Source organism: Salmo salar, chromosome 11 (genome assembly GCF_965601325.2).
Source record: "Salmo salar chromosome 11, fSalSal1, whole genome shotgun sequence".
NCBI classification, from domain to species: Eukaryota; Metazoa; Chordata; class Actinopteri; order Salmoniformes; family Salmonidae; genus Salmo; species Salmo salar.
Window position 1 is genome coordinate 119,158,375 of NC_138301.1, and position 25,424 is coordinate 119,183,798.

Here is a 25,424-nt window from a genome sequence, read left to right on the forward strand (position 1 = left end):
CTGGGAGGGGAGGATACTCTGGGAGGGGAGGATACTCTGGGAGGGGAGGATACTCTGGGAGGGGAGGATACTCTGGGAGGATACTCTGGGAGGATACTCTGGGAGGGGAGGATACTCTGGGAGGGGAGGATACTCTGGGAGGGTACTCTGGGAGGGGAGTATACTCTGGGAGGGGAGGATACTCTGGGAGGGGAGGACACACTTCAATTCCCCTACAAACTAATTGACACTTTCCTCGACCAGTTAACGGTTTCCGGGTCACGGAGGAGAGGACAGAGGAGTCGAAGAGAGGAAGGTATTTTTCCCAAATGTCTATTAGCCAATATAAATGCATTGAATAAATAAATAAATAAATCCAAAGGCATAAGGTCTTGACGTCTATATCTGATACAGTAAATGTTTATTTTTATTACCCATATTTCCCCCATAATCTTGGGCACTGAAGTACTTCTAGAGCAAAACAACCAACATATTTGTGTTCGTGAGAGTCTCATATCAGTGTATAACCCAAACAGTTCGAACGCTACACACAGAGCTTGGCAGATCAGCGGTACCGACTTCAGACGAGTCGTTGACACTTGTGGGGGGGGGGGGGGGGGGGGTCATAGAGCAAAATGGAGAACAGCAACGCATTTGTGAGAGTCTCAGCTTTCCGTGCAGACCACTCTATTAAAAGGACATGACTGGTACAGTATATGGAAGCTCACTTTAGCCCGAACAAGTGCACACTTCAGGAAGAAGAAGGAATTATTGGGACACACCCAAGGCCAGGAAGAGGAGGACATCAAACAGCAGCAAATTAAAAAAAACAAAAAAAAAATGTTTTTAAATCTAAAGATAAAATCATGTAGAAAGGGAACAATCTTTAAAAAAAAAAAATCCTTTGTTTAAAGTTCTTTAGAAAAAGAACATAAATAGAAATGTGTAAAACTTTGTGCTCTTGATATTTGAAATTCATACAGTTCAACCTCACACACTGTATCTCGTGAAGTGGTTGATCTCTTCTACATAGCGTAACTAGACAGTGCATTGATCTGCAATCTATAGTTTAACACGTACAGGAAGAAAGAAAGTATTCAGATACCTCTACACACAAAAAAAAATATTCATTATGTACATCTATATAAGGTTATAGATCGCACAAAATGGTGGATGTAACGCTCCTTTAGATTTATTGGTAAAAGATGACTGACTACAACCCAAGGGGATAACACGCTAAATCGATTTCACTTGTTTCCAACGTGGTCCCCGATGGAATAGATACAAACAGGGTATGGAGTATGGACATATTAACTCTGTTTCCTGGAGTATGGACATATTAACTTTCCTGTTGTCAAGTATTTATCTGATTCACCTATGATAAAGTCGTATTTTCCATTCCACTCTAGCCTCCTAAAGGAGAGTTCAGTTCTCCCTTGTCTGGCTGGAGAGTTTGGCAGAATGGAATGTGCAGAAAGTGGCATACGGGGAACAAGGTAAAGCTGCAGGGGAGAGTCCCAACTGGAAGTCCCTCTACTGTAGGTAGTAGTATAAGAACTGTGGTTCGGTCTGTCCAACTCTCCATCCATCCATCCATCCATCCATCCATCCATCCATTCATCATACTGTAGGAAGCAGTAGGCCTTGAAGCAGTTATTCTGTCGGTCCATGTGTCCACCTCTCTGTCCCTCCAGCTGTCCACCCCTCCTACCATCCATCCTTCAAACCTTTGAAGAGTCAGTCATGGCTACATGCCCCTCTCTCTCTCCCTCCATCTCGATCCTTCCTTCCATCTCCCTATCATTGTAGGTAGCGGTAGATCTTAAAGCAGTGGTTTCCAGAATCGGCTACGGCCACGTGTCCATCAGAGGTGAGGGTCAGACCCTGGGGGCCGTAGAGAGGGTCAGCTGATGTGTTGATATAGGACAGGAAGGAACCAGCGCTGTCAAATACCTGGGGAAAGAAAAAGGGGTTTCAAATCAAATCTAATTTTAATTCACATGCGCGGAATACAACAGGTGTAGTAGACCTTAGTGAAATGCCCTTAACCAACAATGCAGTTAAGAAAAATACCTTAAAAAAAAGAAATAAAAGTAACAAATAATTAAAGAGCAGCAGTAAAATAACAATAGCGAGGCTATATACAGGGGGTACTGGCACAGAGTCAATGTGCGGGGGCACCGGTTAATCGAGGTAATTGAGGTTGTATGTACATGTAGATAGAGTTATTAAAGTGACTATGCATAGATAATAACAGAGAGTCGCAACAGCGTAAAAGAGGGGGGCAATGCAAATAGTCTGGGTAGCTATTTAATTAGCTGTTCAGGAGTCTTATGGCTTGGCGGTAGAAGCTGTTTAGAAGCCTCTTGGACCTAGAACTTGGCGCTCCGGTACCGCTTGCCGTGCGTTAGCAGAAAGAACAGTTTATGACTAGGGTGGCTGGAGTCTTGTTTCAGTTGTAGTTTTTGGGTTCAATTCTGTTCTTACAGCCCTTTTTTTCCCCATCTGAATTTGTATTGTATTGTAAATGGATCTGAACTCCCAGGCTCCCGCTTGGGAAAACAACGTCTTAGCCCTTAGATTAGGAGGTATGTTTCCTCTTCAACGGCTCAGACACGGGGCGTATGTGGCAGGGACTCTAGACAATCACAGATTATAAAGGGAGAGACAGCCACGTTGTGGACAACTACGCAAAACACCTTTTTTTGCTCGCTTAGAGGAAAACACAGAGCTGCCGACGCAGGCCACTGCCAACGCGAGTAAGACATTTAAGCGGGTTAACACTTGCAAGGCTGCCGGCCCAGAAGGCATCCCAAGCCGTGTTCTCAGAGCATATGCAGACCAGCTGGCCGTTTACGGACATATTAAAATCTCTCCCTATCCCAGTCTGTTGTCCCCACTTGCTTCAAGATGTCCACCATTGATCCTGTAACCAGGAAATGAAGGTAACTGAACTAAATGACTATCGCCCCGTTTTATTGTTAGGTATTACTGCACTGTTGGAGCTAGAAACACAAGCATTTAGTTAGGTATTACTGCACTGTTGGAGCCAGAAATATAAGCATTTCGCTGCACCTACAATAACTTCTGCAAAATATGTGTACGTGACCAATAACATTTGATTTGATTTTGATTTGATTTCTTGGGCTGAGGGTGACTGATTTTAAGTCGCAGGCAGAGCTACCTCATCATGACAGACAGCGTGAGTCCAAGAAATACACTCGGATAGCTAATCTTGAATCCAGGTGAAATGCTTTTTATTTTATTTGTGTCATAGAGAGCAATAGAGATCACAACGTTGCATCTGTCCCATTATTGTGTCTGTTAGAGAACGGGCAGCGCCATTGAGGTAGTCACCATTTTTAAGCAGTCACTTTTCTTCTACTACTTCTATGAGTTGGTAAACAAACTGAAAGTGTGCATACTGCCCCCTGGAGGGTGTTGTTGGAACAGGTGTAAAGCCAACATTGTAACTGCCACCTGGAGTGATGGAATGTTTCCTCACGAGTATAATTCACTGACTGATTCCTCCTGATGACCTGGATTGAATTATGTTGTCCTTCCTTAAACCATAGGAAGTTCCACCCAATTTGACTACTTCAAAATGTTGAAAGTCCTCAATGGTGCTGCCCATGCTAAAACAAGCTTTTGGGCACTAGAGTCCTCTATGCATCTCCATTGTTTGGGTGCGTCTTATGCCTGAGATGTTAGGTTACATGTAGGATGAAACAACGAGTTATCTCCCAAATTAGGTGCTGTGGGTGTGGCCTCACCTGTATGCGGCTGTTGCCCCAGTCGGCCACGATGATGTTCCCATTTGTGTCCACGGCAACTCCGGTGGGGGCATTGAACTGGCCGTTCCCCTCGCCATGGGAACCAAACTTAAACAGGAACTCACCGTCCGCACTGTACACCTGGGGACAGGAAGTAGACACACACACACCTCTGTGATGTCACACCTGTGGGGGGGGGGGGGTGAATTGAAAGGATCGTTTACTTGTAGAATATGCAGGGTAGTCATCTTGTTAAGGGCAGAGATTCAGTAGAATAAGCAGGGTAGACACCTTGTTAAGGGCAGAAATTCAGTAGCATATGCAACGTAGAGATGCAGAAGGTTCAGGTTCATAAGTGTCCATCATTATTTACAGTGCTCAAAGTTAGTTATAGCCGGCAAAGTTATTTACAAAATACACTTAGACAAAAGACTTGATTCAATACAAAACAACAAAACAAACCTCAAGCCTGCGTGCGTAATGGGTCCGCGGTTAAACGACCACCCCTCATCACTGTCAAACGCTCCCTAAAACACTTCAGCGAGCAGGCCTTTCTAATCGACCTGGCCCTGGTATCCTGGAAGGATATTGACCTCATCCCGTCAGTAGAGGATGCCTGGTTGCTCTTTAAAACTGCTTTCCTCTCCATCTTAAATAAGCATGCCCCATTCAAAAAATGTAGAAATAAGAACAGATATAGCCCTTGGTTCACCCCAGACTTGACTGCCCTTGACCAGCACAAAAACATCCTGTGGCGTTCTGCATTAGCATCGTATAGCCCCCACGATTTGCAACTTTTCAGGGAAGTCTGTTAGGAAAGCTAAGACCAGCTTTTTCAAACAGAAATTTGCTTCCTGTTGCACTAATTCCAAAAAGTTTTGGGACACTGTAAAGTCCATGGAGAATAAGAGCACCTCCTCCCAGCTGCCCACTGCACTGAGGATAGGAAAAACTGTCACCACTGACAAATCTACGATAATCAATAATTTCAATAAGGTTTTTTTCTACGGCTGGCCATGCTTTCCACCTGGTTACCCCCCCCCCAGCCAACATCTCAGCACCCCCTGCAGCAACTTGCCCAACTTGTTAACCTGGAGGAAAATGGGGGCGGGTCATGCTTTTTAAATTCCAGTCATGAGGAGGGTTTAGTATTTATTTATTTTTACAGGAGAGGGTCATGTCATTTACAATCGAATAAATATCATATTGCATTGAATTAGTATCTTATTGGGTACGTCTTGATGCTGCCCCTCATCCCTGATTCTCTGCTGGGCTCGCAATATCAAGTACGCCTAGTGTGGTCGCTATCAAAAGATCCTTAACCTATACTATAGGCTACAAGCCTAAGATGAATTTTGGCCCATTCCTCCTGACAGAGCTGGTGTAACTGAGTCAGGTTTGTAGGCCTCCTTGCTCGCACACGCTTTTTCAGTTCTGCCCACAAATGTTCTATAGGATTGAGGTCAGGGCTTTGTGATGGCCACTCCAATACCTTGACTTTGTTGTCCTTAAACCATTTTGCCACAACTTTGGAAGTATACTTGGGGTCATTGTCCATTTGGAAGACCCATTTGCGACCAAGCTTTAACTTCCTGATTGATGTCTTGAGATGTTGCTTCAATATATCCACATCATTTACCTTGCTCATGATGCCATCTATTTTGTGAAGTGCACCAGTCCCTCCTGCAGCAAAGCACCCCCACAACATGATGCTGCCACCCCCGTGCTTCACGGTTGGGATGGTGTTCTTCGGCTTGCAAGCCTCCTCCTTATTTCTCCAAACATAACAATGGTCATTATGGCCAAAGAGTGCTATTTTTGTTTCATCAGACCAGAGGACATTTCTCCAAAAAGTATGATCTTTGTCCCCATGTGCAGTTGCAAACCATAGTCTGGCTTTTTTTATGGCGGTTTTGGAGCAGTGGCTTCTTCCTTGATGAGCGGCCTTTCAGGTTATGTCGATATTGGACTTGTTTTACTGTGGATATAGATACCTTTGTACCTGTTTCCTCCAGCATCTTCACAAGGTCCTTTGCTGTTGTTCTGGGATTGATTTGCACTTTTCGCACCAAAGTATGTTCATCTCTAGGAGACAGAACGTGTCTCCTTCCTGAAGGGTTTGATGGCTGCGTGGTCCCATGGTGTTTATACTTGCGTACTATTGTTTGTACAGATGAACGTGGTACCTTCAGGCGTTTGGAAATTGCTCCCAAGGATGAACCAGACTTGTGGAGGTCTACAATTCTTTTTCTGAGGTCTTGGCTGATTTCTTTTGATTTTCCTATGATGTCAAGCAAAGAGGCACTGAGTTTGAAGGTAGGCCTTGAAATACATCCACAGGTACACCTCCAATTGACTCAAATGATTTCAATTAGCCTATCAGAAGCTTCTAAAGCCATGACATCATTTTCTGGAATTTTCCAAGCTGTTTAAAGGCACTGTTTAAATTCACTGGAATTGTGATACAGTGAATTATAAGTGAAATAATCTGTCTGTAAACAATTGTTGGAATAATCACTTGTGTCATGCACAAAGTAGATGTCCTAACCGACTTGCCAAAACTATAGTTTGTTAACAAGAAATTTGTGGAGTGGTTGAAAAACGAGTTTTAATGACTCCAACCTAAGTGTATGTAAACTTCCGACTTCAACTGTATATTAACTAGGCTACACTGCAATGGATAGCCTATCCCAATCATGAGCCCTGGCCTGCCCTGCTCTTGCTGATGTAAACCCTTTTTGTGCTGCCTAAGGAGGCGAGTCTAAGGCTTCTTCCAAAAATATTGTTTTTATCTGTAGAAAAAAAAAGCGATAATCTGTGCGTGCTGAGATGGAGAGTTTGAAGATGAGGAGGACTGGAGGTAAACTTGCTACTGCTATAATTGATTTGAATAAAAACAATGTGTTTCATTGCCCATAATGAAGCTAGTTATGAGAGATATTTACCTCACAATAAGCCATATTCGAGTCATTTACAATCATAACCCACACGCGGAGATGGACAGCGCACGGGCAGAAGGCCTAATTCATTTAAAACAGTCTTCATTTTAACTCGACATTAGGCTGCTAACAACAAGAGGGCTTTGTGTTGGAGCCATATTTCTTCCTTTTCAAGAAATAAGAGGTAGTCCTACGTGTTTGACGCTAGCGCTCTATTTTCGGCTGGCATTAAAGCGGTCATAGGCATTTTTGTTGGCAATTTCGACCTGTTAAAGCCAGCGGTCTGCTATTTTCAAACTGTTGCGCAATGATTGTTCATTTTCCATTTCTTGCGCTCAGATGGGAGTGGTGGAAATATTTGAGTGTGTCCTTAAAAACATGACACAAAGTGATAATTTCAGGCAGCGTTGATAAGGATAATTTAACGGTAATGCAGTTGGTTATGGCATGACTTTTGACAGAAGAAACTCAGCCTATCCAGCCATGACGCACGCTACCCATATGGACATGGAACAAGACTAGCCTAATGTACTTTTGGTGCCTGTATACTTCATATTTCGAAAACCTACAGTACCAGTCAAAAGTTTGGACACACCTACTCATTCAAGGGTTTTTCTTTATTTGTACTATTTTCTAAATTGTAGAATAATAGTGAAGACATCAACACATATGGAATCATGTAGGAACCAAAAAAGTGTTAAACAAAACATTTCGATTTTAGATTCTTCACAGTAGCCACCATTTGCCTTGATGACAGCTTTGCACACTCTTGGCATTCTCTCAACCAGCTTCATGAGGTAGTCACTTGGAATGCATTTCAATTATCATGTTTGCCTTGTTAAATGTTAATTTCTAGGGGTATATTGAGGGGGTATGTGAGGGTATATTGAGGGGGTACGTGAGGGTATATTGAGGGGGTACGTGAGGGTATTGTGGCTTTTGCTAAATAAAATGTCCAAAAAAATAAGCCTACCCTTTGTTAGCTTAAGATTTAGAAAACAAAATGTATGGACCTGATTATATGAAGTGAACTATAATGACGCTTTAGTCCGCAATGCTTTATGCTAGAAACAAGCAGTAAAACGCCAGGGGAAAGACGTGACTATGACACATATGGGCATATCTTTTAGTTTATCTCCATGACATTCGGAGGCTGTACTTATGTAGCCGAGGAGACAAAAACAAAACAAAAACATTTTACTTTGGGAAGTAATGTGTGATTCTGTCACTATCAAATTGACGTTCAACATTTCAACAGGCTTTTAAACAACATACTAACTCGAAATCAGTCAGGAGAAAGCCAGGTAGCCGAAGAAGGAACAAAAATGAATTATTTAGGCTATATTATTATTTTGGGTCGGCAGATAGCCTAGTGGTTAGAGCGTTGGGCCAGTAACCTAAAGGTTGCTGGATCGGATCCCCGAGCTGACAAGGTAAATATCTGTCATTCTGCCCTTGAACAAGGCAGTTAACCCACTGTTCCTAGGCTGTCATTGTAAATAATAATTTGTTCTTAACTGACTTAAATAAAAAAATATACATATTTCAAGGCCGTCTAAGAAATCAAATGTGAGACAGGCTGGCAGGGGTGCTCAACACTTCAACATGCCATTTAAGCTGAATGAAATGTTAAAAAAAACTATTACTTAGAATTAAATAGTAATGAAACAAAAAATTCCTTATTAGTCAGTGCCTTTGAAATCACTTTTATAACCACGAGTTTGGCCAGTCTTTGGTTTGAGGATCATGCAGTGAGCTATACATCCCTAGTTTGTTAATTTACATTTTAGTCATTTAGCAGACACTCTTATCCAGAGCGACTTACAGTAGTGAATGCATACATTTCATACATTTTTTTTCTCCGTACTGGTCCCCCGTGGGAATCGAACCCATAACCCTGGCGTTGCAAACACCATGCTCTACCAACTGAACCATACGGGACAATTTAGCCTACAGTAGCAGATGTTCTTATATTCCCATGGCCTGATCACAGTCAACACACATACATTTTGTAACAACAATATCATTGAATAAAATAAAACTTGAAAATTATAGTTTCCCAAATGTAAAAAAGTTACAAGTGCATATAGGCCTACGTGATGATATGCCTCTGCTGTGTTAAAACAAATGCTTTGCCCTCTAATTCATTGATGACCAGATATTTCAGTTGTAACTGGTTCTGTTGCACTCAGTTTTTACAGTTCTATACTTAGACGGCTCTCTTTTTATAGCCGGTTGCTTCAGCATGCGCTCATTGGTCGTCATGCTCTGTTGTGGATATAAAAAAGATTCTACTTGTCTCCAGTCATGTAAAATGATGTAGAATTGCATGAAATGCATTTATGAAAGGCTCTTTTTTTCTCTCAGACCGCAAATAAGATGATAGACTCATGCAGTGCTTTTATTATAATGAAGATATTTTCACTCCTAACCTTGTCCACGGTAGTCTGCAAATCCACTACCTTCTGGCTACTTTGCCATGTAATGCTGACAAAACGAAATATGCTGAAAAAACAGTCTCTGCATATTTAAGGCTCTGGTACCTCTGGTACCTCTACTAATACCTCTACAGCTTTGCTGTGGCTCAGTTGGTAGAGCATGGTGTTTGCAACGCCAGCATGGTGAGTGCAACGCCAGTGTTGTGGGTTCGATTCTCACAGGGGGCCAGTACAACAAACAAACAAAAAATGTGTGAAATGAAATGTATCTCTGGATAAGAGCGTCTGCTAAAATGTAAATGTAAAATGTCTGTCTTAGGAGTGAGGGTAAGTGGTAAGCATGTTCTTTACTATCCACTTTAATTTTCATTTCAGAGAGGCCTGATTTTCTCCAGTTATCCCAGGTATCCCTTATTATAAATGATGTACAGTCCCTAACAAAGAACTATGAACTGTAGCTAACTGCTAACAAGTAACTATGAACTGTAGCTAACTGCTAACAAGTAACTATGAACTGTAGCTAACTGTTAACAAAGAACTATAAACTGTAGCTAACGGCTAACAAGTAACTATGAACTGTAGCTTACTGCTAACAAGTAACTATGAACTGTAGCTAACTGCTAACAAGTAACTATGAACTGTAGCTAACTGTTAACAAAGAACTATAAACTGTAGCTAACTGCTAACAAGTAACTATGAACTGTAGCTTACTGCTAACAAGTAACTATAAACTGTAGCTAACTGCTAACAAGTAACTATGAACTGTAGCTAACTGTTAACAAGTAACTATGAACTGTAGCTTACTGTTAACAAAGAACTATAAACTGTAGCTAACTGCTAACAAGTAACTATGAACTGTAGCTAACTGCTAACAAGTAACTATGAACTGTAGCTAACTGCTAACAAAGGAGCTAAAGGATAATATAGTCATGGACGATGTAATGCTTTAAGAAAGAAATGGAAAATGCATATGGGAAATAGAACACTCTTTTAATATAATGACAGATTAGACTGTGTGTGCGTTGGAGTGGGCATAGATCCACTTCATCACACAACTATATATTTTCAAATGAATAAAGCATTTTTTTATTTTATTCCCACTTTCCTTGATCACAGCATAAAGGTTTGACTTACCTTTACAGAATGATTGTGGAAATCTGTGACAATGATTTCATTCTTGTTGTTCACCGCAACAAAGTGTGGACCTGGGCGAGAGAGAGAGAGAGAGAGAGAGAGAGAGATGAGAGAGAGAGAGAGAGAGAGAGAGAGAGAGAGAGAGAGAGAGAGAGAGAGAGAGAGAGAGAGAGAGAGAGAACGTGATTTATGTTAGCATGACTGATGTCCTCTAAAATACTGGTTAGATAATTTTTTTTTTTATTTGCACCAAAGAAAATAAGTAATAAACAACAATAGAAAAAACCCAACTACAAATCAAAAAACAGTGTGAAGGTAGGCTTTTATATAAGCCACACCACAAGAAAAGTACAAAAAAAAAAAAAAAAGGTTTGTTAAAACAGATAACAAAACCTACTAATTATAAATGTACAAATGAACCGATCAGAGTGATTACATAAATTTGATCCAGAGATCGATAGAGATCTCTAGATGGTTATAACTGGTTTTAACATGGAGATTGCCATTGAGGGCTTCTAGCATTTTAAAGTAATCAACTGGGTGGGGATTCCTATGGGTTGGGAGCAATCAGCCAATTATCAGAAAGCATTGGATTCTATAAATTGGGTTGCCTATGGTTTGTAAACGGTTTAAAGCTTTATCACTGCCATCTAGAGGCCACAATAGATGAATGACACAAGAGTTGGTTCAGGACTCCAACACTACAGGTGGTGGTAAATCACCAATATTAGCTTTACACTTTTTTTCCAGACACAAAAGAAGAAGACAATTGACTACTTTAAAATTGAGATGCCATGATGGCACAGATACAAAGATAAGATCTCTATCTATCTCTATGGTTTAATCACTCATTTTCAGTGCTACCGATTTTCATTTAATTCATTGTTCAGGTGTTTTGAAATGTCTAGGGATGTAATATTTAAGAGCAAACAATTCAAAAATGGGTTAGTATATAATCAATTTCATTCAATTCCAGCTCATTCATCTTATGCATACTGTACATTACAGAGCATTACATTAAACACAGTTCGAACAACAATGAGTGTAATGATCATGATATTACGATGACATATGTATCAATCTTTTGTTATGTTTTACATATATCAGGCACAGAGTGATCTGGGAAGATTTCAGATACAATTTCCAGGGCACACAACATCAGGGCAGGAGATGCAGGTTAGACAGAATAGTGCACTCTGGGTAAGGGGCGGGGCAACACACCGATACTTACTGAACACTGGACCAGATCTATTTAAATGTGCACCACTTTTTTCTAGAACAGAAACAAAGGGAGAAGAAAAATAACAAGAAACAAACAAACGAAAAGGTAGAGTCAGAGATGAAAGACTAAACAACGAGAAGAACAGAGATGATCTGCAGGAAGAAATGGTTTCCGATGGCAACCAGTGTCCTGGCGGCCATCTTGGCTCCTGCAGGTGTGTCAGATTAGAACATGGGTCGTGTTCGGGAGGAACATTTCACAACGATCAGATACTAATGGGTTGTGTAGAACAGTATGCACCAAGCGTCTCAAAGTAGGAGTGCTGATCTAGGATCAGTTTTGCCTTTTTTTACGTCCAGATGAATGAGATTACATGGACAGGGAGGACCTGGGCCCATATCCACAAAGCATCTCAAAGTAGGAGCGCTGATCTAGGATCGGGTCCCAATCTGTCCGTCTCAATCATTATGATCTGAAAGGCAACACTGATCCTAGATCAGCAAGAACATTAAATATAGTGTCAGCTGTTACTCAGCGCATTGCTATCCGAACGTTTCACATCGCCGAACATTCTAGGCTCCACCCCCTTACCTGCAAACTGTCTCTCGGACGTCCCCCTGGCGCCAAACTTGGTGACCAGCTTCCCGTTAGACTGGAAGATGAAGACGCAGCACGCCTTGTTGTCCACGGCGATGATGTGTCCGTTCCTGTCCACTGCCACGCCCTTAGGGCCCAACAGACGCCCCGCTCCGATCTTATTCTGAGTGGGAGAAGGAGGAGGTGATTCAACATGTAGAATTGTCAGGAAAGTAACGGAAAATTACAGCCAATATTGTTTTGTGGTTAGAGTCAATAGAACAGCTGTCATTCATTTAAGGTGTGTCTTACCCAGAATCCTTAGTAAAATAACAAAGCGGTCACCAAGCCTCTGTTTAGGTAGGTAGCTGAGGGACGGGCCTGGAATAATGTGACCACTGTCAAATTCATAGACGGAGCTATGGATGCAAGGACTGATCATCCATGATATTGAAATGATAGTTTTAACCATGTTTTGATGCTATTTGTTGTTTGTTTACATTTACTTTGTTTACAAACAATGGAGTAAAACAAGCTTTTATTTTGGGTTCTGATGGGAAATGACAGTTGAACTAAACTTCCGAGGCATTTCTACGTTATATACATTAAGAATCAATGGCTATATATATCAATCATTTATAAGTGGAATTCTAGCTTTAAGATTAGAGAGGGAATCTCATGACCTCTGATGACCTCGTGACCTCTGACCTTGAACTTCCCATCGGAGGAGAAGATGCTGACCCATCGGTTGTCGTAGTCGGCCACGATGATGTCACCGTTCATATCCACGGTAACGCCCGTGGGTCGCTGCAGTTGCCCCGGCGACCGACCTCTGACCCCAAACCTCATTTTGAATTGCCCGTCATTGGAGAACACCTGTCGACAGGGTGGGACGACTTCAATATCAAAACCAGTGTTTAGAGTAAAGTTTGGTTATAGGTCTAGCTGGTCTACCTCTTAGAATGCCCTAAGTAGTGTTATACCACATTACCTTTCCCTCTCCTGTTCTATGGATGGTCTCCTACCTGGATACACTGGTTGTTACTGTCTGTCTTTCCCTCTCCTGTGTTCTATGGATGGTCTCCTACCTGGATACACTGGTTGTTACTGTCTGTCTTTCCCTCTCCTGTGTTCTATGGATGGTCTCCTACCTGGATACACTGGTTGTTACTGTCTGTCTTTCCCTCTCCTGTGTTCTATGGATGGTCTCCTACCTGGATACACTGGTTGTTACTGTCTGTCTTTCCCTCTCCTGTGTTCTATGGATGGTCTCCTACCTGGATACACTGGTTGTTACTGTCTGTCTTTCCCTCTCCTGTGTTCTATGGATGGTCTCCTACCTGGATACACTGGTTGTTACTGTCTGTCTTTCCCTCTCCTGTGTTCTATGGATGGTCTCCTACCTGGATACACTGGTTGTTACTGTCTGTCTTTCCCTCTCCTGTTCTATGGATGGTCTCCTACCTGGATACACTGGTTGTTACTGTCTGTCTTTCCCTCTCCTGTGTTCTATGGATGGTCTCCTACCTGGATACACTGGTTGTTACTGTCTGTCTTTCCCTCTCCTGTGTTCTATGGATGGTCTCCTACCTGGATACACTGGTTGTTACTGTCTGTCTTTCCCTCTCCTGTGTTCTATGGATGGTCTCCTACCTGGATACACTGGTTGTTACTGTCTGTCTTTCCCTCTCCTGTTCTATGGATGGTCTCCTACCTGGATACACTGGTTGTTACTGTCTGTCTTTCCCTCTCCTGTGTTCTATGGATGGTCCTCCTACCTGGATACACTGGTTGTTACTGTCTGTCTTTCCCTCTCCTGTGTTCTATGGATGGTCTCCTACCTGGATACACTGGTTGTTACTGTCTGTCTTTCCCTCTCCTGTTCTATGGATGGTCTCCTACCTGAATACACTGGTTGTTACTGTCTGTCTTTCCCTCTCCTGTGTTCTATGGATGGTCTCTCCTACCTGGATACACTGGTTGTTACTGTCTGTCTTTCCCTCTCCTGTGTTCTATGGATGGTCTCTCCTACCTGGATACACTGGTTGTTACTGTCTGTCTTTCCCTCTCCTGTTCTATGGATGGTCTCTCCTACCTGGATACACTGGTTGTTACTGTCTGTCTTTCCCTCTCCTGTGTTCTATGGATGGTCTCCTACCTGGATACACTGGTTGTTACTGTCTGTCTTTCCCTCTCCTGTTCTATGGATGGTCTCCTACCTGGATACACTGGTTGTTACTGTCTGTCTTTCCCTCTCCTGTTCTATGGATGGTCTCTCCTACCTGGATACACTGGTTGTTACTGTCTGTCTTTCCCTCTCCTGTGTTCTATGGATGGTCTCTCCTACCTGGATACACTGGTTGTTACTGTCTGTCTTTCCCTCTCCTGTTCTATGGATGGTCTCTCCTACCTGGATACACTGGTTGTTACTGTCTGTCTTTCCCTCTCCTGTTCTATGGATGGTCTCCTACCTGGATACACTGGTTGTTACTGTCTGTCTTTCCCTCTCCGTGTTCTATGGATGGTCTCTCCTACCTGGATACACTGGTTGTTACTGTCTGTCTTTCCCTCTCCTGTTCTATGGATGGTCTCCTACCTGGATACACTGGTTGTTACTGTCTGTCTTTCCCTCTCCTGTGTTCTATGGATGGTCTCCTACCTGGATACACTGGTTGTTACTGTCTGTCTTTCCCTCTCCTGTTCTATGGATGGTCTCTCCTACCTGGATACACTGGTTGTTACTGTCTGTCTTTCCCTCTCCTGTGTTCTATGGATGGTCTCCTACCTGGATACACTGGTTGTTACTGTCTGTCTTTCCCTCTCCTGTTCTATGGATGGTCTCTCCTACCTGGATACACTGGTTGTTACTGTCTGTCTTTCCCTCTCCTGTGTTCTATGGATGGTCTCCTACCTGGATACACTGGTTGTTACTGTCTGTCTTTCCCTCTCCTGTGTTCTATGGATGGTCTCCTACCTGGATACACTGGTTGTTACTGTCTGTCTTTCCCTCTCCTGTGTTCTATGGATGGTCTCCTACCTGGATACACTGGTTGTTACTGTCTGTCTTTCCCTCTCCTGTGTTCTATGGATGGTCTCCTACCTGGATACACTGGTTGTTACTGTCTGTCTTTCCCTCTCCTGTGTTCTATGGATGGTCTCCTACCTGGATACACTGGTTGTTACTGTCTGCTACCACCACTCTGCCGCTGCTGGAGGCTGAGATCCCCTGCAGGTTGGTGAACTCTCCCTTCTCCCTCCCTCGCGTACCTAGACCACAGGTAAACACACACACACACACACACACACACACACACACACACACACACACACACACACACACACACACACACACACACACACACACACACACACACACACACACACACACACACACACACACACACACACACACATATATACACACACACACACACACACACACAGTCACATCTCTACCCTCACTTTATACATGCTTCATTATCATACCCCGTACCTGGAGAGAATAGTGTAGGAATATTGTAGTGTAGGAATAACACATGAAAGAAGACCTCCTCCTTCTTTCTGGGCTGTGTTTCTGTTTCTCACAGACAGCAAGTTACACAACAACAAGAACCACATCAACGAAACGCAGGAAGCAACAATCAGATGACCAGGTGATGGTTGTGGTAGTGTTAGGATGTGGTTGTCTTACCGACTCTGTGGATGAGTTCATCCTCGATGGGGTTTTCCTTCTTTTTAGTGCTGAACATGCTGGAGGGTCTCCTCACAGCCTTTTGTCTGACATGACCCCCTGTCCCGCCAGGACTCTTCAGCCTCCTCTTCACGTCATCCGGAGACTGCAGCACATCCGAGGGCTTGACCGCCTGCAGCCGGAAGGGACTGCCCCGTACCGGCTGGCCGTAGAGGGACAAAGCGAAGGAGAACTCCCCCTCGGACCGTAACGTGTATCCCACCTCGTACGTCCCGTTCTTGTTGTCCGTCACCTCCGGTTCTGTGACACAGCGGCTTCCGTCGGCAACCGGCGTGATATTGGCCCTCAGCACCGCGTTCCCTGTCCGCACCAGCTCGCCGTCCTTGTCTTTGGTCGTCACAGTGATGCTGACATGTTGTCCGGTTGCTGCGTGGCGTAGTCCCTCTCCCGTGGCGACGGAGGTGTGGCCTACGGCTGCCGTAGTGATGAGGACGCCCAGGTTCTGGAGGGAGCGACGCAGGCCCTCTGTCTCCACCTGGGGGGCAGGTTAATTAACCACACACTCCATGTTTATGCTAAGACAAATACACCGTGGCCCAAAGTGTGGGACTGTATCCTGTCAGTCCAGGTGTGTATCCTGTCTGTACTACCTGTCTGTCCAGGTGTGTATCTTGTCTGTCCAGGTGTGTATCCTGTCTGTACTACCTGTCTGTCCAGGTGTGTATCCTGTCTGTCCAGGTGTGTATCCTGTCTGTACCACCTGTCTGTCCAGGTGTGTATCCTGTCTGTCCAGGTGTGCATCCTGTATGTACTACCTGACAGTCCAGGTGTGTATCCTGTCTGTACTACCTGACAGTCCAGGTGTGTATCCTGTCTGTACTACCTGACAGTCCAGGTGTGTATCCTGTATGTACTACCTGACAGTCCAGGTGTGTATCCTGTCTGTACTACCTGACAATCCAGGTGTGTATCCTGTCTGTACTACCTGACAGTCCAGGTGTGTATCCTGTATGTACTACCTGTCAGTCCAGGTGTGTATCCTGTATGTACTAACTGAAAGTCCAGGTGTGTATCCTGTATGTACTACCTGACAGTCCAGGTGTGTATCCTGTATGTACTACCTGACAGTCCAGGTGTGTATCCTGTCTGTACTACCTGACAGTCCAGGTGTGTATCCTGTCTGTACTACCTGACAGTCCAGGTGTGTATCCTGTATGTACTACCTGACAGTCCAGGTGTGTATCCTGTCTGTACTACCTGTCAGTCCAGGTGTGTATCCTGTATGTACTACCTGTCAGTCCAGGTGTGTATCCTGTATGTACTAACTGAAAGTCCAGGTGTGTATCCTGTATGTACTACCTGACAGTCCAGGTGTGTATCCTGTATGTACTACCTGACAGTCCAGGTGTGTATCCTGTATGTACTACCTGACAGTCCAGGTGTGTATCCTGTATGTACTACCTGACAGTCCAGGTGTGTATCCTGTATGTACTACCTGTCAGTCCAGGTGTGTATCCTGTCTGTACTACCTGACAGTCCAGGTGTGTATCCTGTCTGTACTACCTGACAGTCCAGGTGTGTATCCTGTATGTACTACCTGTCAGTCCAGGTGTGTATCCTGTCTGTACTACCTGACAGTCCAGGTGTGTATCCTGTCTGTACTACCTGACAGTCCAGGTGTGTATCCTGTATGTACTACCTGACAGTCCAGGTGTGTATCCTGTCTGTACTACCTGACAGTCCAGGTGTGTATCCTGTATGTACTACCTGACAGTCCAGGTGTGTATCCTGTATGTACTACCTGACAGTCCAGGTGTGTATCCTGTATGTACTACCGTGACAGTCCAGGTGTGTATCCTGTCTGTACTACCTGACAGTCCAGGTGTGTATTCCTGTATGTACTACCTGTCAGTCCAGGTGTGTATCCTGTCTGTACTACCTGACAGTCCAGGTGTGCGTTCTGGTGAGGCTGTTCAGGGAAGTCGTGACGGGCCATGGCAGAAACCCTCTCACTCATCTGTTTTTGCACCATCAGCACCTAACAGCACAACAACAGGGAAAAAATGCTGCATTAATTATGGGTGGGAATTACCAGTTGTGCGTTCACGTTTTGAACTGGTTCTTATGGGAAAAAAACACATGTAAGGTGGGGGAGAATACCTCTCAACATGGAGGTCATTGGAGGCTTGTGGTTGGCTCTTTTTTTGCCCATTAAAAGTACATCCAGAACTGCTTACAGTTCCAGTATGAAACAGAAGATGCATCAATGATTGGTATTTTGAACAGTCATAAACATTAACTGCTGAAGATGCCCGCCTTGACGTCAGAGATGTGTAAGAGGGGAAACTCGGAGCTCAGGGACGATAGACGATAGACTAGTTAACCGCTAAGTTATTACCAGTTGGAGAGGCGTTCAAGTGGATTTTTTTCTAAGTCGTATGCTGGTACTTATGAAATTACGCGATGTTGTGAACGCGTCTCAATTGCGATCCTACACACTAAGAAAATAGGGTTCCTCAAGGGTTGTTTGGGAAGGGTGATGGTGGGAACAATATAGAACCATCACCCAGCGGTCTAAGGCATTGCATCTCAGTGTTAGAGGCGTCACTGCAATACCTGGTTCGAATCCAGGCTGCATCACATCCGGCCGTGATTGGGAGTCCCATAGGGCGGCGCACAATTGGCCCAGCGTCATCCGGATTTCGCCAGGGTGGGCCGTCATTGTAAATAAGAATTTGTTCTTATCCAACTAGCCGGGTTAAATAAAGGTTAAATAAAAAATTAAGAAATACAAGTTATTCAAAGAACCCTCTGAGCCTTTCAATGGCCCTATGCAGTTCACAAGATGGTTCTTTCCTCTTTTAGTGATAATTATAATGTAGTGGAGGCGGATCATTACATCACGAGGGGGCGTGGTTTGTGTACATCTCTTTTAGTGATAATTATAATGTAGTGGAGGCGGATCATTACATCACGAGGGGGCGTGGTTTGTGTACATCTCTTTTAGTGATAATTATAATGTAGTGGAGGCGGATCATTACATCACGAGGGGGCGTGGTTTGTGTACATCTCTTTTAGTGATAATTATAATGTAGTGGAGGCGGATCATTACATCACGAGGGGGCGTGGTTTGTGTACATCTCTTTTAGTGATAATTATAATGTAGTGGAGGCGGATCATTACATCACGAGGGGGCGTGGTTTGTGTACATCTCTTTTAGTGATAATTATAATGTAGTGGAGGCGGATCATTACATCACGAGGGGGCGTGGTTTGTGTACATCTCTTTTAGTGATAATTATAATGTAGTGGAGGCGGATCATTACATCACGAGGGGGCGTGGTTTGTGTACATCTCTTTTAGTGATAATTATAATGTAGTGGAGGCGGATCATTACATCACGAGGGGGCGTGGTTTGTGTACATCTCTTTTAGTGATAATTATAATGTAGTGGAGGCGGATCATTACATCACGAGGGGGCGTGGTTTGTGTACATCTCTTTTAGTGATAATTATAATGTAGTGGAGGCGGATCATTACATCACGAGGGGGCGTGGTTTGTGTACATCTCTTTTAGTGATAATTATAATGTAGTGGAGGCGGATCATTACATCACGAGGGGGCGTTTTTTGTGTACATCTCTTTTAGTGATAATTATAATGTAGTGGAGGCGGATCATTACATCACGAGGGGGCGTGGTTTGTGTACATCTCTTTTAGTGATAATTATAATGTAGTGGAGGCGGATCATTACATCACGAGGGGGCGTGGTTTGTGTACATCTCTTTTAGTGATAATTATAATGTAGTGGAGGCGGATCATTACATCACGAGGGGGCGTGGTTTGTGTACATCTCTTTTAGTGATAATTATAATGTAGTGGAGGCGGATCATTACATCACGAGGGGGCGTGGTTTGTGTACATCTCTTTTAGTGATAATTATAATGTAGTGGAGGCGGATCATTACATCACGAGGGGGCGTGGTTTGTGTACATCTCTTTTAGTGATAATTATAATGTAGTGGAGGCGGATCATTACATCACGAGGGAGCGTGGTTTGTGCTACCTTGAGTGACAGTCCTTCCAGTTGATCCAGTGTGTTGTGTGATGCTGTTACATATTATATATGAATGTGGTCAGTGACGGGGTCTTGAGAAAGACTCACGTACGGCCGTGTACCAAGTCAGTAGTTTCTCTCCTCAGGGACCCTCAGCTGTTCCAGAACTAGTTCACTTGATTCAACTTGTCAATTAAAGGGAAAATCCACTCAAAAACGATCTTTTGGTATTTTTGTCATTAGTCCATGATGCATTTTACATCATCACGATGATGTGGCTGGTAACACTTGACTGCTGACATGCAAAACATGTTGGGTCTATCAACATTTGACTAATGAAAAACATACCAAAATATAATGTTTAAGTGGTTTCCCTTTAAAACAGTAATAACAGCTAAGAAATTGTAACAATATAATATGGCTGACCAGAATAAAATACCCTGTATGGTTCTTCAAAAGGATCTATAAAGAACCTTTAGGACTGAGAAAGGTTCTTTATAGAACCATTCTCCATAAAGGTTCTTTATAGAACCATACAACATGGTTCTAAATAGCCCCCAAAAGGGTTGTAACCATAGCAGAAACTCTAACCCTTTTTTTGTATTATATAGAACCTTTTTTTAAATTAGTTCTTTATAGAACCATACAGGTTCCATTTAGAACCTTCTGATTGTGGTTCTATATAGAACCTTCAGAAAATGTTCTTTTTTTAACTAGGCAAGTCAGTTAAGAACAAATTCTTATTTAGAATGACGGCCTACACCGGCCAAACCTGGACGACGCTGGGCCAATTGTGAGCTGCGCTATGGGTTGTGATACAGCCTGGATTCGAACCAGGGTGGTTTCTGTAGTGACGCCTCAAGTACTGAGATGCAGTGCCTTAGACCGCTGTGCCACTAGGGAGTATACAGTGCACTACTTTATACAGGGAATAGGGAGCTATTTGGGATGCATCCTTGGACTTTACTGTGTTTAGCCCGCAACAGTGTAAAGTAGTGCTGTTTTAACAATGGTATTATGACTTTATATGTACAACCAGGTACCATTTAAGGCGTAAAGTTGTGCTTATACCGGTGTAATAATACTAAATACTTGAGCAATACATTTGTAATAACATGTAATATGATAGTTATTGCTCTGTAAGAGCAAAGTCATGGAGTTAATGGTTAACCAGTCCACTAACCTCTGTGTCACTGCCGTGGCTCAGGGCCTAGTAATGGTTAACCAGTCCACTAACCTCTGTGGCACTGCCGTGGCTCAGGGCCTAGTAATGGTTAACCAGTCCACTAACCTCTGTGGCACTGCTGTGGCTCAGGGCCTAGTAATGGTTAACCAGTCCACTAACCTCTGTGGCACTGCCGTGGCTCAGGGCCTGTTCAGTAAAACTACAGCTGCTCTGGATGTGGTCCTTCCCCTGGAGGAGAGTGGAGAGCTGGGCCTGGAGCACCTGGACACGGGGAGGAGAGAGGATGGAGAGATGGTTAGAGACAGGGAGGAGAGACGATGGAGAGATGGTTAGAGACAGGGAGGAGAGACGATGGAGAGATGGCTAGAGACAGGGAGGAGAGACGATGGAGAGATGGCTAGAGACAGGGAGGAGAGAGGAGGGAGAGATGGTTAGAGACAGGAAGGAGAGAGGATGTAGAGATAGAGACAGGGAGGAGAGGTTTGAAGTTGGCCTTACTGCTCTCAGTCCATAGAAATGCATAGAATAACGGATTTATACATGTAAACACAGATAGTCAAGCCCAAAAAAACGATCTAAAGGAAGGGTGTGTGTCTAGCTTTAAGGGGTGTGTCTAGCCTAAAGGGGGTGTGTCTGACCCATAGTGGGTGTGTCTGGCCCAGAGAGGGTGTGTCTAGCTTTAAGAGGTGTGTCGGACCTTCTGCTTGGCGCCGTATATGTTCTCCAGGTCATTGATGAGGGCTGTCTTCCTGAGCTGTAGCGCCCTCTCCAGCTCCTCGAAGGTACTGCTGATCTCAGTCACCGCCTCGTTCTTCCTGTCTGTCAGCTGCTTGGAGATCTCCCCTACCAGCTCTATAGCTGCTGTTAGCTGGGGCAGTCTAAAGGGAGGGAGAGAGGAGGGAGGAGGAGGGTGGAGGAGAAAATAGAAAGGAGGGAAAGCAGAGGGAGGAGGAGGAGGAGGAGAGAGAGGAGGGAGGAGGAGAGAGGAGGAGGAGGAAAGAGAAGGGGGGAGGAGGAGAGAGGAGGAGGAGGAAAGAGAAGGGGGGAGGAGGAGAGAGGAGGAGAGGAAAGAGAAGAGGGAGGAGGAGAGAGGAGGAGAGGAAAGAGAAGGGGGGAGGAGGAGAGAGATTGCAGTGTATTGCAGGAGAGAATCCAATGTTCCTTCTTCTGACCTCCTCCAGCTTTGATAGGAAGGTGAGGAATGGAGGAAATGATGAAGCAAGAGTTTGATGGCTAGTAAAGACACAGCCCTCAACTGAGTATATAGTATATAGGTATATCTGATCATATTGGTATATCTGATTATATAGGTATATCTGAGTATATAGGTATATCTGAGTATATAGGTATATCTGAGTATATAGGTATATCTGAGTATATCTGAGTATATCTGAGTATATAGTATAAAGGTATATCTGAGAATATAGTTTATAGGTATATCTGCGTATATAGGTATATCTGAATATATAGTTTATAGGTATATCTGAGAATATAGGTATATCTGAGTATATAGGTATATCTGAGTATATAGGTATATCTGAGTATATAGGTATATCTGAGCATATAGGTATATCTGAGTATATAGGTATATCTAAGTATATAGTATGCAGGTATATCTGAGTATATAGGTATATCTGAGTATATAGTATATAGGTATATCTGAGTATATAGTTATATCTGAGTATATAGTATATAGGTATATCTGAGTATATAGTATATAGGTATATCTGAGTATATAGGTTTATCTGAGTATATAGGTATATCTGAATATATAGTATATAGGTATATCTGAGTATATAGCTATATCTGAGTATATAGTATATAGGTATATCTGAGCATATAGCTATATCTGAGTATATAGTATATAGGTATATCTGAGTATATAGCTATATCTGAGTATATAGTATTTAGCTATATCTGAGTATATAGTATATTGGTATATCTGAGTATATAGTATATAGGTTTATCTGAGCATATAGCTATATCAGAGTTAATGTCAGAGTTAAGGTTAGAGTCAGAGTTAAGGCTAGGGTCAGAGTTAAGATTAGAGTCAGAGTTAAGGTTAGAGTCAGAGTTAAGGTTAGAGTCAGAGTTAAGGTTAGAGTCAGAGTTAAGTTTAGAGTCAGAGTTAAGGTTAGAGTCAGAGTTAAGATTAAGGTCAGAGTTAAGGTTAGAGTCAGAGTTAAGGCTAGGGTCAGAGTTAAGGTTAGAGTCAGAGTTAAGGTTAGGGTCAGAGTTAAGGTTAGAGTCAGAGTTAAGGTTAGAGTCAGAGTTAAGGTTAGAGTCAGAGTTAAGGTTAGGGTCAGAGTTAAGGTTAGGGTCAGAGTTAAGGTTAGAGTCAGAGTTACGTTTAGAGTCAGAGTTAAGGTTAGGGTCAGAGTTAAGGTTAGAGTCAGAGTTAAGTTTAGAGTCAGAGTTAAGGTTAGAGTCAGAGTTAAGGTTAAGGTCAGAGTTAAGGTTAGAGTCAGAGTTAAGGTTAGAGTCAGAGTTAAGATTAGAGTCAGAGTTAAGGTTAGAGTCAGAGTTAAGGCTAGGGTCAGAGTTAAGGTTAAGGTCAGAGTTAAGTTTAGAGTCAGAGTTAAGGTTAGGGTCAGAGTTAAGGTTAGAGTCAGAGTTAAGGTTAGAGTCAGAGTTAAGGCTAGGGTCAGAGTTAAGGTTAGAGTTAGAGTTAAGGTTAGTACGTGAATGTTTTGAGTCACAAAATGGTCAGCTCCTTGTATTACTTAGGCCTGCATACGCCAGTGAATGGTGTTGGCCTGCAATGGTCATGTGACCATGTGACATCACATCTAACCATAGCACCACCTTGAGTTTGAAAAACAGAATTGGCACTTGGATTGGAGTCGTTGCTGTGGTCAGATGATATGAAAATGGAGCTCTTTGGCCATGCACACCAGTAGAGGGTTTGGAATAGGAAAACAGAAGCATATGCAGAAAAGGACCTCATACCTACTGTAAAATATGGTGGTGGATCATTCATGATATGGGGCTATTTTTCTTCCTCTGGTTCTGGGGCCCTAGTTAAAAGTCCAATGGTAAGATAATGAATCTGAGAACTGTTTTTTGTTAAAGTTCCGAACCCTCCTTGGTTTGAATGGTGTCAGCAATTTTTTAAATCTTGTATTCTTTTCAACTTAACCACATGAATTGGGGGTATTTAGAGTACTATATAGGTAGAGAACATGGGACAAAACAAGGCTATTGTCACGCCCTGACCATATAGAGAGCCCTTGTTTCTCTATGGTGTACTAGGTCAGGGTGTGATGAGGGGGTGATCTAGTTTAACATTTCTATGTTGGTGTTTTGGTTTAGGTCCCAATTAGAGGCAGTTGGTAATCGTTGCCTCTAATTGGGGATCATATTTAAGTAGCTATTTTTCCCACCTGTGTTTGTGGGATATTGTTTTGTGTTTGTGCACCACGTAGTCACGTTTTGTTGTTCGTTTATTGATATATTTTGTTTTGCTCAGTTTCACTTTGGAATAAAGATGTGAAACTCTACACACGCTGCGCCTTGGTCCCGTTCTTACGACACCCGTGACAGCTATGTCAATAACAACATTTTGACAAAAATGCAGACAGACCCTTATAGTCCCAAGCTCTCGAACAATACATCTCATGGATGCAGCTGTTTATGTGAAATGATTGTGTATTCCACGTTTAGCCCTGGTTGTCCTAAAAATAAAATGGTACAACATTTCAATGTGAGTCTAAATATGAGGGCAGAGCAAGCAGATTAGGGGTGGCAGGTAGCCTAGTGGTTAGAGTGTTGGACTAGTAACTGAAAGGTTGCAAGTTCAAATCCCCGAGCTGACAAGGTACAAATCTGTTGTTCTACCCCTGAACAAGTTAACCCACTGTTCCCTGATAGGCCGTCATTGAAAATAAGAATTTATTCTTAACTGACTTGCCTGGTAAAATAAAGGTAAAATTAATAACAGTATTTCTGTGGGAAGACTGGTTGCAATGGATCATCAAATCAAATTTATTTATATAGCCCTTCGTACATCAGCTGATATCTCAAAGTGCTGTACAGAAACCCAGCCTAAAACCCCAAACAGCAAGCAAAGCATGTAAAAGAAGCACGGTGGCTAGGAAAAACTCCCTAGAAAGGCCATGAATTTGACCCAGTAATAGCAGGACATCTGGGTTTGGCCTGGGGTAGGCAGTTATTGTAAATAAGAATGTGTTCTTAACTTGTATAGTTAAATAAAAAATAAAAAACCCAATTCAAACATTAACCTGGTTGCACCTGCCAGGAGGCTGACACTTGGCCACAAGTGGATCTTCCAGCAAGACTATAATCCCAAGAACACATAAAAATCCACAAAGAAATTGGTTAATAGGCCACAAAATCAAGATTTTGCAATGGCCGTCTGTCTCTGGACTTGAACCCCATTTGAAAACCTGTGATTTGAATGGAAGAGGGCCAGT

At 43.0% G+C, this 25,424-nt stretch overlaps 1 protein-coding gene across 4 annotated transcripts in view; it reads right to left on the bottom strand.

Annotated features, from left to right (window-relative positions):
* Positions 1 to 371: 371 nt before the first annotated feature.
* The window catches only part of trim3b (tripartite motif containing 3b), a 77,931-nt gene continuing 52,878 nt past the window's right edge, over positions 372 to 25,424 (bottom strand). For 3 of the 4 annotated variants that reach the window (XM_045690236.2, XM_045690235.2, XM_045690234.2), the window contains exons 6-16: positions 21,689 to 21,869; positions 21,151 to 21,252; positions 17,692 to 17,790; positions 15,753 to 16,287; positions 15,225 to 15,328; positions 12,770 to 12,937; positions 12,077 to 12,245; positions 11,495 to 11,536; positions 10,264 to 10,334; positions 3,753 to 3,893; positions 372 to 1,932 (exon numbers count right to left, since the gene is read on the bottom strand). In XM_045690236.2, the coding sequence (XP_045546192.1) occupies positions 1,780 to 1,932; positions 3,753 to 3,893; positions 10,264 to 10,334; positions 11,495 to 11,536; positions 12,077 to 12,245; positions 12,770 to 12,937; positions 15,225 to 15,328; positions 15,753 to 16,287; positions 17,692 to 17,790; positions 21,151 to 21,252; positions 21,689 to 21,869 (1,765 nt within the window). In that variant the 3' untranslated portion in view covers positions 372 to 1,779. The remainder of the gene's footprint in view (positions 1,933 to 3,752; positions 3,894 to 10,263; positions 10,335 to 11,494; positions 11,537 to 12,076; positions 12,246 to 12,769; positions 12,938 to 15,224; positions 15,329 to 15,752; positions 16,288 to 17,691; positions 17,791 to 21,150; positions 21,253 to 21,688; positions 21,870 to 25,424) is intronic. The other variant, XM_082958328.1, reaches the window with a different exon arrangement.